At 38.3% G+C, this 15,101-nt stretch overlaps 1 protein-coding gene across 1 annotated transcript in view; it reads left to right on the top strand.

Moving 5' to 3' along the window:
• Positions 1-15,101, top strand: part of CPNE4 (copine 4) — a 450,966-nt gene that overhangs the window by 418,218 nt on the left and 17,647 nt on the right. The window contains exons 11-12 of the mRNA XM_081301802.1: positions 5,024-5,157; positions 13,953-14,007. Coding sequence (XP_081157928.1) covers positions 5,024-5,157; positions 13,953-14,007 — 189 coding nt within the window. The remainder of the gene's footprint in view (positions 1-5,023; positions 5,158-13,952; positions 14,008-15,101) is intronic.

The raw sequence follows: 15,101 nt of genomic DNA, 5'->3' as shown, positions 1-15,101 counted from the left end.
GTCTGAGGATGAAGAATTGATAGAAATGAAATGACATAATGGACCAGGAGGGGGAAGGAGGAAGCCAGAGAGGGGGACAAAATTCAAGGAGGCATTCAGTCTCAGGATGGTATGAGTGTAGGGTCAGCTGATAATGAATGCCTCCTTAGGCTTTATACCTTAGCCACCTCTTTGATTTACCCTAGCCCCAGCTCTAAGATATGTTGTTAAAAAATATTTTAAAATACATTGTTGCATAAAGTCTATGAATACTCATCTGGACATGACATGCATTTCTCTGGATATCATAACATACTCAACCAACTGATCCACCTGGGCTCAGGTGACTGGCACCAGGTGGCTGCATGCTTGGAGGATCTTGCCCACACCCACGGAGAACAAGGAACCATTTTATTTCTTTATTTGCTGTTTTTCCTATGGACTTTCCCCCTCTGTCTACATAACCTGGTTTCATTCTCTAATTCTCTATCAACACACCAGCCCCTTTGACATCATATAATATCTTTAACACTTCAGGATTTTCTGGCAGGTCATCAATACATGGGGCTGATTGTCAGCTTCAGTATCAAGAAACACAGATAGAAAGGACTTAAAATCAGCATACTATAGTGACATGTCCACGTCAATGTTTATAGAAGCTCAATTCATAATAACTAAGCTATGGAACCAAACTAAGTGACCTTTAAGAAATGAATGGATAAAGAAAATGTGGTATATATACAATGGAATATTACTCAGCCATAAAGAAGAATGAAATTATGGCACTTGCCAGTAAATGGATGGAACTGAAGTCTATCGTGCTAAGTGAAATAAACCAATCCCCAAAATACAAAGGCCAAATGCCCTCTTTGGTATGTGGATGCTAACACACAATAAGGGGGTGAAGAGGGAAGAAAAGAGTTCATTGGATTAGACAAAGGGAAATGAAGGGAAGGGAGGGAGGATGGGAATAGGAGATAGTAGAATGAATTGGACATAACTTTCCTACATTCACACATGAATACACAATCAATGTAACTCCACATCATGTACAACCACAAAAATGGGAAGTTATACTCCATTTATATATGATATGTCAAAATACACTCTACTGTCAATAGATCTTTAAAACTCAATTTTAAAAAAGAAAACACAGGTAGGATGCCTTCAGAGGTGCAGAGTGTGGTGACCCATGATTGAGGGCTTCAGGGGTGAGGTGAGCCACAAGACACTCATTATTAAAAGTGAAGTCTCAGAGCTGGGGTGTGGCTCAGTGGTAGAGTGCTTGCCTAGTACATGTGAGGCCCTGGGTTCCATTCCCCGCACCATAAAAAATAAAAATAAAAATGGTAATAAAGTACCCACATTTGCCAGTGATTTGCTTTTTTAGATAAATCAGGGTAGAACCAAGATACTATCCATACAACTTCTTTATATTCTCTGGGATTTCTCAGAGCTTCCAAATACTTCCCTCAGTAGGAGAGAAAGGGGTAGCTTTACACCTGGCCTTTCCAACTGCTTTTACCTTTTTTTCTGGTTTTTATGGGTGCACTATAATCATGTGTAACAGTGGGATTCATTGTGCCATATTGACACAAGCACATCATTTGACCCATTTCGTTCTCCAGTACCTCCCTCCCCCACTCCCAGTTCTCTCTCCCCCTGATCCTCTTCCTCTACTCTACTGGTCTCCCCTTTATTTTTTTAATTAATGCATTATAATTATACACATAAGTAGGTTCATTCTAGTATATTCATACATGCACATAGCATAATGTGGTTAATTTCATCACCCAGGACCTCCCCTTCCCCCCCCACTCCCTCCACCTGGATCCCCTTCCTCTGCTCTACTGTTTTTCCCCTCCGTGTTCTGTCCATACATACCTTTACCTTTCAAACACTACGCACACGTATGCTAGGTGCACTCCTACATGTGTCTCTTTAAGAGTAAAAGTCTGAGAACAGGGACTCTGTGAGTTGAACTTAGTACTCTGGAGGTCCCCAGAGAGTGCCTGCTTCAGATACCATCTCTCAAGCCTTTCTCAAGCGTTCCTGGAATTATCTGCATGTATTTTGACCTCTGTCTGGTCAGGGCCTCATGTTGCATTCTAGGGTGCTTTATACCTCCTTCTTTTGCACAGAATACATGTAGGTTTCTGTCTATTGCTAGCTCGTCATCACAGTCCTTGATCAAAGGGATCCTCATCTATAGTCTTTCTTTATTTTTGATTTTTCCAGTAGATTGGCTCTTACCATGAGTATGAAAGCCATCTCAGAAGACACTGCATTGTATTGGCCCTTTGGGTTCCCTCCAGTCCTGCTCTGCACATTTTCCCACTATTGCACACATATTGACGATTCTTTCTTGATACTTTTGCAACTGTCCGTAATCGCAAAGAACTACTCTGATAAAATCATTCTTCCCTAGATCAGCCTGCCAGCTGCTCTCTCTACCTTTAGGCCAAACACCTCCACTTTCCATGAGAATCTTCCTGGTGTGTTGGTCTCAGATTCACCCATTCTTGTGGGTGTACGATGGTATGATAGTAAAACATAGTTTGGGGAGCCATGGAGATTTAGGTTTAAACCCAGTTCCACCCCCTATTAGCTGGACAAACTTCGCTTCTGAGCATCAGTGTTATCATTAAAAAGGAACAGCAATCTCTACCTCACGCAGAGTTTTTATGGAAATGAAATAACATCATGCTTGTAAAGTACACTGCCTGGCACCAAGAAAGGGTTTTAACACAAGTCATTCCTCTCTTCCCCCCTTTGTTAGCCATCTCAGGGTGGAACTGCAGTTTTCTTTTTCATGATTTTTCTTTTCACCTTGTTAGCGCTCACATTTTGTCAGTAGGTTATCCCTTTTAGAAAATACCTCAGCGTTCTGAAAGCAGAATTCGAATCGTACCCAATTAATTTTCAACATAATCCTCTAGAAGGGTTAAGGAAGAAAGGGAAAACTAAATTAGTGATGAAAAATAAGTTTACAAAAAAAAAAGAAAAAGAGGTTGTGAGTTATTATTAGTCTATTGCTTTTTTAAAAAAAAAATATTTTGATATGATTACAGGGTCACAATATTTTTTCCCATCAAATTTATTCTTTAAATAAGCAATAAGAAAGCACATGTTGTCTTTTCTTTATCCTTAACAGAAGTAATGTCCCATTATATAAAAATCCAATGGAGCATTCCAGTTATTTGTGATAGTGGAATTAACCAAATATAATTCAAATAACATTTCCCATCTTTTGTTCCTTCAGATCTTATAAGAAATTAGAGACTCCTTGTCATTAGTAAGACAGTGGGTATATTCTACTGTCCTTGGAAGGAGAGAAAAGCTGTTACATGAATGTTGACTTCCTTCCTATGACTCCTCTTTTTTTTAAAATTGATTTTAAAAATAAATAAATAAATGACATCAGAATACATTACAATTCTTATTACACATATATACCACAATTTTTCATATCTGTTTGTATATAAAGTATTTTGACACCCAATTCGTGTCTTCATACATGTACTTTGGAATAATGGTGTCCAACACATTCCACCATCCTTGCTACCCCCCTGCCCCCTCTCTTTCCCTCCCACCCCTCTGCCCAATCTAGAATTCATCTATTCCTCCCATGCTCCCCCTCCCTACCCCACTATGAGTCAGCCTCCTTATATCAGAGAAAACATTCAGCATTTATTTTGGGGGGATTGGCCAACGCCATCCATTTACCTGCAAATGCCATGATTTTATTCTCTTTTATTGCTGAGTAAAATTCCATTGTGTATATAGACCACATTTTCTTTATCCATTCATCCACTGAAGGGCATCTAGGTTGGCTCCACAGTTTAGCTATTGTGAATTATGCTGCTATAAACATTGATGTGGCTGTGTCCCTATGTTATGCTGTTTTTAAGTCCTTTGGGTATAGTCCTAAGAGAGGGAAAGCTGGGTCAAATGGTGGTTCTGTTCCCAGATTTCCAAGGAATCTCCATACTGCTTTCCACATTGGCTGCACCAATTTGCAGTCCCACCAGCAGTGTATGAGTGTACCTTTTTACCCACATCCTCCCCAACACTTATGATTGTTTGTCTTCATACTAGCTGCCATTCTTACTGGAGTGAGATAGTATCTTAGAGTAGTTTTGATTTGCATTTCTCTAATTGCTAGAGACTCCTCTTTTAACCTCCCCCACCCCAAGTTTATACATGTTTGAGAGTTGTAGTTGTTTTTTTGGTTTTTGGAAAATCAGAGGAAAATGTTCCCTCACATTTTAACACCACCAAACTTAAGCATTTATTGTTGTTCACAAGTGTTTGGTGAGTAATTTTTATCTTTTATTTGGATGATTATGAGTCAGGTGAAAGAAAAGTTTAAGAAGAGGGATAAGGACTTCTTGGTGGCAAGACAAAGTTTAACTTCTCTTCTTCCCACTCACAATACCAAATATTCAGGAGCCTTCTTTGTTACAGGTAGGAGTCCTTGCATAAATGGGAACCAAAAATTTGAGTGCCTTACTAGAGTTGCTCCTTGCCGAAAATTTGTTATAACCACTTCAATGAATCTCTGCAATTGGCCACTCGTGGAAAAAAAAAACAATGTTTTTTTTTTTTTTATAAAGACTGTATTTTCAACACAGAATTTGGTTTTAAGGAATCTTACCTATGCCTCACAGATAGAATTGTTCTGGCCAGGAAGCATAGAAGTCTTAGTGAATTGTGAAATTGGAAGACAGACATCCTACCCTTATTCTTAATGCCTAGTGACATGGATCAAGAGTGGATAGGCTCTATCACCTATATGTCAATCTCAAGTTCTGTTTTGCACAGAGAGAAGAGAAAGCACTGGATAGATGAGTTAAAAACTGCAGAAATGGCCTCCACTAAATTAATAGTATTTCAAGAAGCTAATTAATTTCTTCTCTTACTTTTCTTATTGCTTCTTTTTTTTTTTTTTCCATATATGGCCATCTCTCTCTCCTGGCTAATCACAATTCCTAGGAGATGCATTCATTGGAACTCCACCTATTTTTCTATGTTTCTTTTCCAGGTTGCTATAGATTTCACTGCCTCAAATGGGGACCCCAGGAACAGCTGCTCCTTGCACTATATCCACCCTTACCAACCCAATGAGTACCTCAAGGCCTTGGTGGCTGTTGGGGAGATTTGCCAAGACTATGACAGGTAAGAGACTGTAGGTGAATCATCTATTGAGTGGGTTCGGGTGACCCACTCAAGAGATGATTTCCCTTCAGCCAAAGAATGCAAATGAAAGTCTAGCAATTCTTCACATGAAACTGAGTGCCATGCTGACTTTGGTCACCAAACAAAATCCTTTCTCAGCTTTCTTAAGTGCCTTGCACGATCGCCAGATAGTGATTTGAGTGTGCATTTATGATGTCTTAGTATGAACTTTGCTACTCAAAAGTTTGCTCATGAACTGGCATCATTCCTGAACTACTGAAATAGAATTTGCATCTTAACAAAATTCCTATATGATTTGTGTGTACTTTGAAGTTCACAAGCATGGGTTTATTGGGATGTTATTATATTTAATCCTTGCTCAAACCCTTTATTTTTTTAAAGTCAAAAAACTACACAAGCAGATTAAGTAATTTGTACACGGTCACATGGCCAGAGGCAGGATTCAATCCAGATCTAGCTCACCCCATATCTTAAGTTCAAAATGACTGACTTCAAATCTATTGGCAACTTTAGCAAGGGTGTGAGTCTGTCTGGGTGCGTACGTGTGGCTGTGCAAGTGTGCATGTGTTTGCACATACAGATAGAAAACAAGATTTGTGATCAGATCAGTATTATTTATTTCTTCCTGATGGTAAATATTGACATTTTCCACCAAAAAAAAAAAATCCCTGTAAGAAGTGATTTGCATAAATTACATGCAACTGGATTTATTCTGCTGTTTCAGTATTTCCAATATGGGTGAAGGAGCTTAGCTGTTTGTTTAAGAAGGCTGTTTGAGGGAGAACCGATGTAAATATAAATATGTATCAATCTCAGTCTATCCCCTGGTATAATTATAAAACAAGTCTAGTTAGTAATGAGCGTAACTAATCGACCTTTTAAAGCAGGAAAATAAAGGAAGCAACTCTATCTTTCAGGTTTCAGAGAAATGGTATAGGATAGCATGATTTCTGTTCTTTCAAGTTTTGCAATGGGTGATAACCATATTTTAAAAACCTGCTGTACACGCATCCTAGTGACTAGAATGTATAGAAAAACAAACTTAGGACAGGCTACAGAAATGGTCCCATCCGTCACCTGACTGCTCTTGTGTCTGGATTCCACTTGATCATCAGCAGAAACTCCAATGGAGCAGTAAAGCAGTTGGGGAATGAATTCACAGACCCCCATAAAATTAAAGAGCTTTAACCACTCAAGCCCTTGCTGACATTTCCCCCTCCTATACATCTAGGGCAGAAGGCAACAGTCATTTTAAATCACCTTGGTGAAGTGTCACTTGTTCTACTTAACCTTGAGATATTGACTGTGAAGATAATTTGAGTTTCAGCTGTGATCATCAGGCTTCAATACTGGCAGGATTCTTAGAGAGGTTTGTATCCGATGGAGATTTCCACCAGGGAGAGGAAAAGATGACAAAGTGCATCTCCACTCTATCAGAAACTTCTTCAAACTCCCCCAAGATACAAAAACAGTAACTGTCTCCATTCTTTCATTCTCACACACAGACACACCAATAGTCTGGTATAATAATGTGTGCCCATGTTAAAAAGAAGAAAGAAAGGAGGGCATGTTTTCAAGATTCCTAAGTTTTAAATCTTGACATGCATATAAAAAAAGACAAAGTTTTCCTGGCTCAGTGGTGCCCTCCTATAGTTCCAGCTACAGAAAGCTGAGGCAGAGAATGACTTGAGTCTAGGAATTTGGCAACAGAGTGAAACTCCACTTTGAAAAAGTTACAAGATAAAGTAGGTAAAAACTTTCAACATATATATCCTACAATAAATGCTTAATAGAAAAAAAAAGACCCTGAATCTTTAGGGAAGTCAGTCCAAAAGTGAATTCCAAAGAGAAGACTGGTAAGTTGTCCGGAATTTAAGATGCCAAAGCTCAAAGCTCTCATGTGATTCTGCAGCAGATTTATTGGATACTCCAGATGCTCATCTATTATGGGGAGTGTTTATTGGAAGCTCCCTGTTGAGCGCTTCCTTTTCCCAATTTACTCACATGCAAAATACTGATACTGTAGTCAGAGTGACATGTACATCTTTTAAAACTTATTCCTATAGAACATGAACTAGACAAAGCTGGGGAGTATTTAATATTGCTTCAAAAATGCAGATTCAGTATAAAAATAAAAAACTATCTTAGGAGCTACATGAAGAATCACCATAAATAATTTCTTTAACAGTTTTAATAGGGTAAGTCTTTTTTCCAGCTGGCCAAAAAAATTAATTCTCCGCAGCTCGATGGAGCCTTTTCTTTTCTTTCTTTCTTTCTTTCTTTCTTTCTTTCTTTCTTTCTTTCTTTCTTTCTTTCTTTCTTTCTTTCTCTTTTCTTTTCTTTTTTTTTGTATAAAGATATAAATAAGGCAGCTCAACATAAAAGTGGGCAAATTCTGAGAGGAAAAAAAAAAGGATTGAAAAAAACCTCAACACTCTCATAAAAGACTCCCTAGCAAAATGTGTAATGCAAACCGCTCTCTTAAAAACTGACAAGGTTCCGCAGCTTCTCCTTTGTGTGGGTGGATAGACAATAGACAGGCAGAGTCGGGAAATTTCAAGTCAAGGCCCCGGAATTAATTTATTCTCGCATCAAAGTCAGTGAGGTTGGTGCCTATAAAGAAACACTTGAATAAAAACTGACAGAAGGTATCGTTCCCCCTCCTGAAACAACACAGAGGTTTTTAATCCCCATGAGCCTTAGAAATTCCTCCCCGCCTTTGACAGCTAAGGGTTTTTTTTTCTGCCTTGTACAGTCATTGCTACCAGGTCATTATGAGGTGATCCATGAAGTAGAACAGCTTGAAAGATACATAAAGCTCTTCTCAGGGCGGGCTTAAAGGGAGCCTCCCCCCAAATAGCTGGTCTTCAAGCCCAGAAGATAATCCCTCAACCTCTGAAACAGACACTGCGGTCCCTGCCTCTGCCTTGCTTTCCCATGTACAAACACATGTGCATGTGCATACACACACACACACACACACACACACACACACACACTCATAGGCCCACACAAGCTCATGCACTCTCTGCTGGTTCGGGGCACTTTCCCAGCTCCTATAAGAATCCTTGTCTCTCTGCAACAAGGATGTGGGCATCTGACAACCTGAAATGTCCTCTAATTAAAAGACTAGCTTGCCTGGTAGGAAAAGAGTTTAAAAACTGAATGCATTGCTCGGAAGTACCAATTGCCATTTTAAAGAGCATTCTATAGGAAGCCTCAGAATAGAAAGGGAATATCAAAAACTGAGGCAAGAGTTTTTCTCCACAACATGCTGGGTACTGTGCAGAGACAAGGTTAAAACTGAAATCCAATCTAACAGGAATTTTCAAGTATAGAGTGTTGGGTTAGTAATCAGAAAGTGGGTTCATATCCCAGTGGTACCTTTTCCACTCTGCCAACACCAGTCAGAGGTTCTCAGCTTTGGCCACACATTGAAACCAATTGGAAAGCCTCAAAATAACTGATGTCTATCTCAAACCCCCAAGACTCTGATTTGTCTGGTGTGCATCTTGGAATCAGATTTTTTTTTTTATTCTATAGGTATCCAGAGTCTATACCCAGAGTCAAATCTGGAGAGATAGCTCAGATGAAATGATTAAGGACCTTCCTTTTCAGCATTTATTAAGTGCCAGGCACCTCAAATGGTGCTACAAAGACAGAAAATTTAATAAAGCATGATTTTACTCCCAATAGCTCATAGTCTCATGGGAGAGAAAGATATGTAAATAAGTCACAGCCCAACCTGGCCAAGGCAGCCTTGCCTCATGAAAGGATGGGAAATGCAAAAGGAGAGAAGGCTCAGCTCAATCCTTGCAGGAAGAGGCATGGCCAAGACTCCTGAGGATGGTGGTTCCTGGGCCAATCACAATTCTGCCACTTTTGCCCCTTTTTGTAATTATTCTGGATCCTTACATCAGATCAGCTTCCTATAGAGAACAGAGTCAACAGAAGTGATGAAAAGATCTTGGGGGTCCTGGTGACAGGTAGAACTGGCTTCACATCCTCACTCTGCTACCTCTATTCTCATGAGATTTATAGTCTTTGGGTCTTGGTTTCTTTGATTGCAAACTGAAGGTATATCTAACTTCCTTTGTAGAGCAATTGTAAAGACTAGCTATGAGGTGGCTAGCCAGTACAAGTTCTGCCTGTGGTAGAATAATGGAAAGCGTTATCTCTAATACCCTAAAGTTATTTTTAAAAAATCAACTAAACACAAAAGGAGAAAGGAAGGTGTGTCATTCTAAAATTCATCTTGGACAATAATTTTTTTTACTCATTTTCCCCTAAAAAGAATTTTATAAAAATGCATAACCCTCAAGCATTTTTTATTGAAATGTAACATTTTTCATCATAAGTTTTCATTCTGATGAAGCATGAAAATTTTATTGTATTGTAAATATGAACATTTAAAAGTAAATTCTTTTTTATTATACATTTTATTTGTTCGTATAAGTTAAAAATGATAAAAAGTAAACTTTTTTGTAGCTCTTGGGACTATCCAGTAGAATCCAGATGCTGTATCTCTTTGATATCCACCATCACTCTTTCAAAAAATAGTGAACAAGCTCTCAAGTTTCACTGGAGAATTTTAGTTTCTTCTTTGTCATCATTTTATTTTCCACCCTCTTCTCCCACAGAATTTATTCTAGTGTATCTTAATAAATTTGGTTTGAAATCCTTTCATTGATCACTGTATCATATATTTCTGTAACAAAAATATGAAGTTGTACAGATTTAATTTTTGTATAGATGAAATTTTTACTTTCAATTTTTCTATGATGAAAAGATTCAAAGTATTTTTTAAATATTGTGTGGGTTGAATTTTAACTATAATTTATCATTAGTGAATAATTGATCAAAATAACATACACTGTTGGGAATTTCGGCATTTAATTAGTGCTTATGAGAAGTAAAATGTTATTGTAAATTGACTGTGAATGGAAGAGATTTGGGGAGGGGGTTTCAATTAACTTACATTTCTTTGGATGAGAATACGAGGTAGTGTTAATTCTAATTCATTTTTTAAATTTGACAATATAAATACTCAAAAAATATGCACTTATAAACAATATATGGAAACAGAAAAGTTTTGATCAGTAGTCTTATTCAATTCTTTCAATTCTAATTTATATAACCCCAAAATCACATAATGGTCAATCATCAAAATATAGTTTTATGCTCTATCAGCTGACACAAATACTTCCTAAAAATTTGTAAAGCAAAAATTGGCAATCACCTGATTTGCCAAAGGACTTGTTTCCTAGAGAATCATTCATGTTTAGAATTTTTCCTTTATCTGATGCTGCAGAGTGCATATCTGAAGCTATGCACCATGGTGGTTAAGATTCAGAATAGGTAAAGAGAAATGGTGATTGTGAAAGGAAAGGTGTGAATGGAAAACAGGTCTCTCCATCACAGATGCTCCCAGAAGATCAATTTCAGCAGAGAATATGCATGGAAGTAGAGAAACTGAATACCAATTTCCTTTTAAAAAAGAAAGAAAGAAAGAAAGAAAAAGCTATTTCTCATATCTCCAGAAGAACTTTGCATTTCCATGCACCTTAGTTTTAAGATGACTACTTTACAGAAAAGTCTTTACTAAATGTGAGGTGCTCTGAAATGCACCATGCTCTGAGTTAGTCTCTATTTCCTTGTAGATCAAGTAATTTGTCTTGACATTTGTTAACCTCCTGTTTATTGCAATGCTTTCCTTGAGAGTGAGAGTGAAAATTGTGGTTACAAATGAACTTACCATCTGGAGATCATTTGACCGTGGTCATTCCCTAGGAAGTTCAAGACAGCTTACTCATTACCATGGAGGAACCTGGGCACTTTGATTATATTTTATACTCTTTTAATCTGCCAGTAAGTAGCATTATTGCCTTTACCAATGTGGCAATACACTCCTGACTTTCCAGATTGGCAGTCTTTGGAGGTCATTTTCCTAATAGTTGTTAAATGGCCTTTTGCTTAATGTAGAGTGGATCTAATCCTGAGCTCTTTGAAGTGTGGGCATGCTGATGCTTTCCTCTGTGCATTTCCTTCTTGCATAAGACTACTTTCTGCCTGGTTTTATTTTTGCACAGGAAGAATGAATGCTTAAATCTATTGTGCTTAGGCTTAAATGTTTTTTTATTTAGTGTGTTTATTAGTTAGCAGCCTTGTGGTGACTAACTTCAGAGGATTTATCCCTTCTGGCTCATTAATTATTCCCCTTGTTGGTGAGGTTTTTCTTCCCTACCTTCCTGTTCTTGAAACTCAATTACATAACAGTGCATTGTGCGCAGCAAACTCCAGGTCCCCAAGGGTAGCTTAGAAGGTATGAAAGGAATATCATCAAGGCTGGAACACTGGGTCAGTGATTAGAAATGGATGGAGCATTAGATCTCACCCCCTTCCTAAACTCATCAAAGAAGAAAATAAAGGATGCTGAGTCTCAGTTTTCTGAGTTTTGACTTCTGAGCCATTCCCGAGTTGGAAGAACCCATCCTCCACCCAGGAAAGCCTTCTTTTAGATGTAACTGAAAAGTTTTTCCCAGCCCTCAGGCCCTTGTTTTGGTTGAGGAGTTGCTAAGACAAGCTATTTCAATATTTTCAAGGACCAGAAGTCTATTTTCTCAGAGCTGTGGATAATCCTTTTCATAAGCTGTTGTGAATCTCTGTCTATCAGTGTTAATGCTTTCTCTAATACATGCTAGATGCAACGCACTGAAAAGCCTGGATTGATGCCACCGTGAGAAAAAGGGAGAGCTGGTGGTTTTCTCAAGAGTTAGACTTTGACATCAAATAATTCTGGCTTCCTTATATCTCTAACCCAATATTTGTCAAGTTGGAGGTGTTTGGCGACATTTTGTCAAATCCATCATTGGTCACTAAAGACGTCCAATCCGTTAGGTGGTGATGGGTGAGGATCCAACTTTGACCTTGTCCAAGTCAACCACCCTGGGGGGAAGGGATGATGTATGTCCCCTTTTACTTACAGAAGCTACACAGGAAGGAGCCCTATTATGAATTTCTCTCTCTCTCCTCAACTAACTCTACCCAGAAGTAAGATATAGGAATTGCTTTAAGAAAAAAAAAAAATCTCGGACATGTTTTTAATGGGAGAAGAAATGGAAGGTTGAAAGCATAAGCAGGAAGTGCCTTCTGTGAGGATCAACATTCTAGACCCCCATCGAAATACCTGCCTGATAGCAAAGTGACTAGTAAGGGGACCTGGTTACTGGAATTCCAGTAGGAAATCAGGTTTGATACTATATATGACCACTAAATTACAATGGTATAACAGATAAGTCATGGGCTTTGGACTCACATAATACTCCCTGGTAATCATGGTAGGCCACATACTCAGCTTTCCTGAGATGCCACTTATTCATCTATAAAATGGGAATAATAATTAGGTGGAACTTCCAAGGTTGTGTGAGAATTAAATAAGTACATAGGTATCTTAGTACGTAGCATATCTATCTATGTTGGTAGGGCCCAATTAAGGTCAATTCTTCTCTTCATCCTTCTCTTACATACAGTCCAGTAAGAGTCAGAGTTAAGAAACAATACACATAAATAAATTAATTGGGAGAGAAATTCCAATGTGCATAAGAGAAACCAAACCCAAGGGCACATATGTGACTGACTCTCATGACTTTTCACAAGAATTCTCCCTTTTTTAGATAGCCACGTGTTAATGATTTAAATTAATGGATTGTCTAGTCATCGATTACTTCTATGGCAGGTGATAAAGGCAGGGCAGAGGACAGTTAGGGACAGAGGGCAGTGGAGATGTAAAGACACTAATAAAAAAGGTAGGGTCTCTTTGAGATCAGGATATAAGAAAAGACACGTAAATAATTTATCACTGCTTATATGTGATAAGGCAGTGAGTGAATATTGTAGATGAAACCATGCTCTGTCAAGTAACAAGATTGACAAGCTTCCCACTGTTTTTTAATATCCCCTTGCTTTCAGGCCCATCTGTATTTGAACACTGGTTCTAATTAGCAGTTCGATCATGGGCAAGTCACATTACTTTTCAAGGCGTTTGTCCATAAGCAAAATGAAAAAATAACCTTCACTTAAAATTTTAAGATAATATATATATTCATATTGTATGTATTTATATACATATATTCTTATATACATATTATATACATATATATGTATAGATATAGATATATTCTTAATACAGTCAACTGTAGAGGTCACCTAATTTATGATCACTTTCCAAAGGAAACAGAAAGTCAGGACAGGGACAGAGATATGTATAAATTCTGGAGTCGTTTTAGTTTTCAGTATTAAATCTAGCAAAAAGTTAAGGGAAGAAGCTACAGACTAAAGACTGTAGTTGGGCCCAGTGGCACATGCCTATAATCCCAGCGGCTCTGGAGGCTGAGGCAGGAGGATCATGAATTCAAAGCCACCCTCAGCAAAGTGCCTCAGCCAGGTGCTAAGCAATTCAGTGAGACCCTGTCTCTAAATAAATACAAAATAGGGCTGGAGATGTGGCTCACTGGTCAAGTGCCCCTGAGTTCAATCTGTGGTGCCAAAAAAAAAAAAGACTGTAATGAATTTAGGGGATTATTGCTTGGCATTAATTAACCATGCTATTGCTATCTCCCAATCCTACAAATAATTAAGAAGCATGAGTCAGCACATGGCATAGGAATACCTCCTAATGAGGTTATATGCAAGTTCATGTTTCTCTCTCTCATTAGATGAACAAATGAAGCAACTTCTTTTTTCTTTTCTTTTTTTTTTTTTAATTTTAATTTCAGTGACAAAATGTTCCCAGCCTTTGGGTTTGGCGCCAGGATACCACCAGAGTATACGGTGAGTAAGTGAAAATGGAATCTTTTACTTTGCTGTAGTCACTGGTGACTTAGATTTCTTTTACAGTAATCTCATTTGTTTGGCTCTTGATACATCTATGTTGGTGGGGCCCAAAGAGTTAGAAATGGTCTTGATAACCAGTGAAATTAGCACCTAGGAGTCTATCTTTGATGAAACCCCATGGTATTCTAGGTAGGTCTTCTAATGATCCAGATAAAGGGTTCCAATATTTAACTTCCTGTAGATATGGTCAGAGGTTTATAAAACAATCTCAGCTCCAAGGGCTCAAAACCTATCCAAGATGGCTCAGGAAGAAAAGAAAAAATCTTATTGACAATGCCAGCTGTGAAAGCCCGTAGTAATGAAGTCGACACACTTCTTCCTTCCAAGTCTCTGAGTTTCAGTCTTATATGTGAGATACAAAGAGGTACTGAAGGAAGGAGCATTGTGCTGTGGACAATTAAGAAACTGAAAAGTTCTAATGAGGACATTGGAATTTTGTTTGGTTTTGATACTTATTTCTCAAGACACAAAGAAGGTAAAGATTATAGATAGAAAGATGTCTGCTACAATGGGGTTAAGGCACTTTACTGTGGTCTACCAGATGCCCCTATGGACACTGCACAGAGAATTCATCTCTCTTATGCAGGCAAGGCCCAGGAGGCAACATAATCCTTGCCCCAGCTTCCACCTCACCAATGCCTCTCAAGTCCAAGCTCAGTACAAGCAACACTGCCCAGTCCTCAGTACTTTTGTTTGTTTGTTATTTTGCTATGTCAGAGCCACAGGTCAGGAGACACATGCTCACACTTGCTCCTTCTTCAGAGCTGTCAGATGCAAAGTTTTTCTTTTCTGTGTCCTTTTTGAAAGAGCCAATCTCTCTGTGAGTGCTAGGATAAGCTGTGAATGGAATGGCAGTTCTCCTTGGCCTGACCCCTTCTTATTAGCTTTGTATTCCACACTGGCTTCCCTGCTAGGCATAGCTATGGAAATTCTAGAAGCATTTGTTAGAAATAAAGCACATGGGAAAGAAGAATAGAGAAGTTATTGACTGGTGACCTGTAAGACATTATTTAAGCCAAAAAGTATTTTTA

This window comes from Spermophilus citellus (assembly GCF_964194105.1).
Source record: "Spermophilus citellus genome assembly, chromosome: 7".
NCBI classification, from domain to species: Eukaryota; Metazoa; Chordata; class Mammalia; order Rodentia; family Sciuridae; genus Spermophilus; species Spermophilus citellus.
Note: the sequence above shows the minus strand (reverse complement) of the source record. Positions and strands in the feature narration are given on the sequence as shown.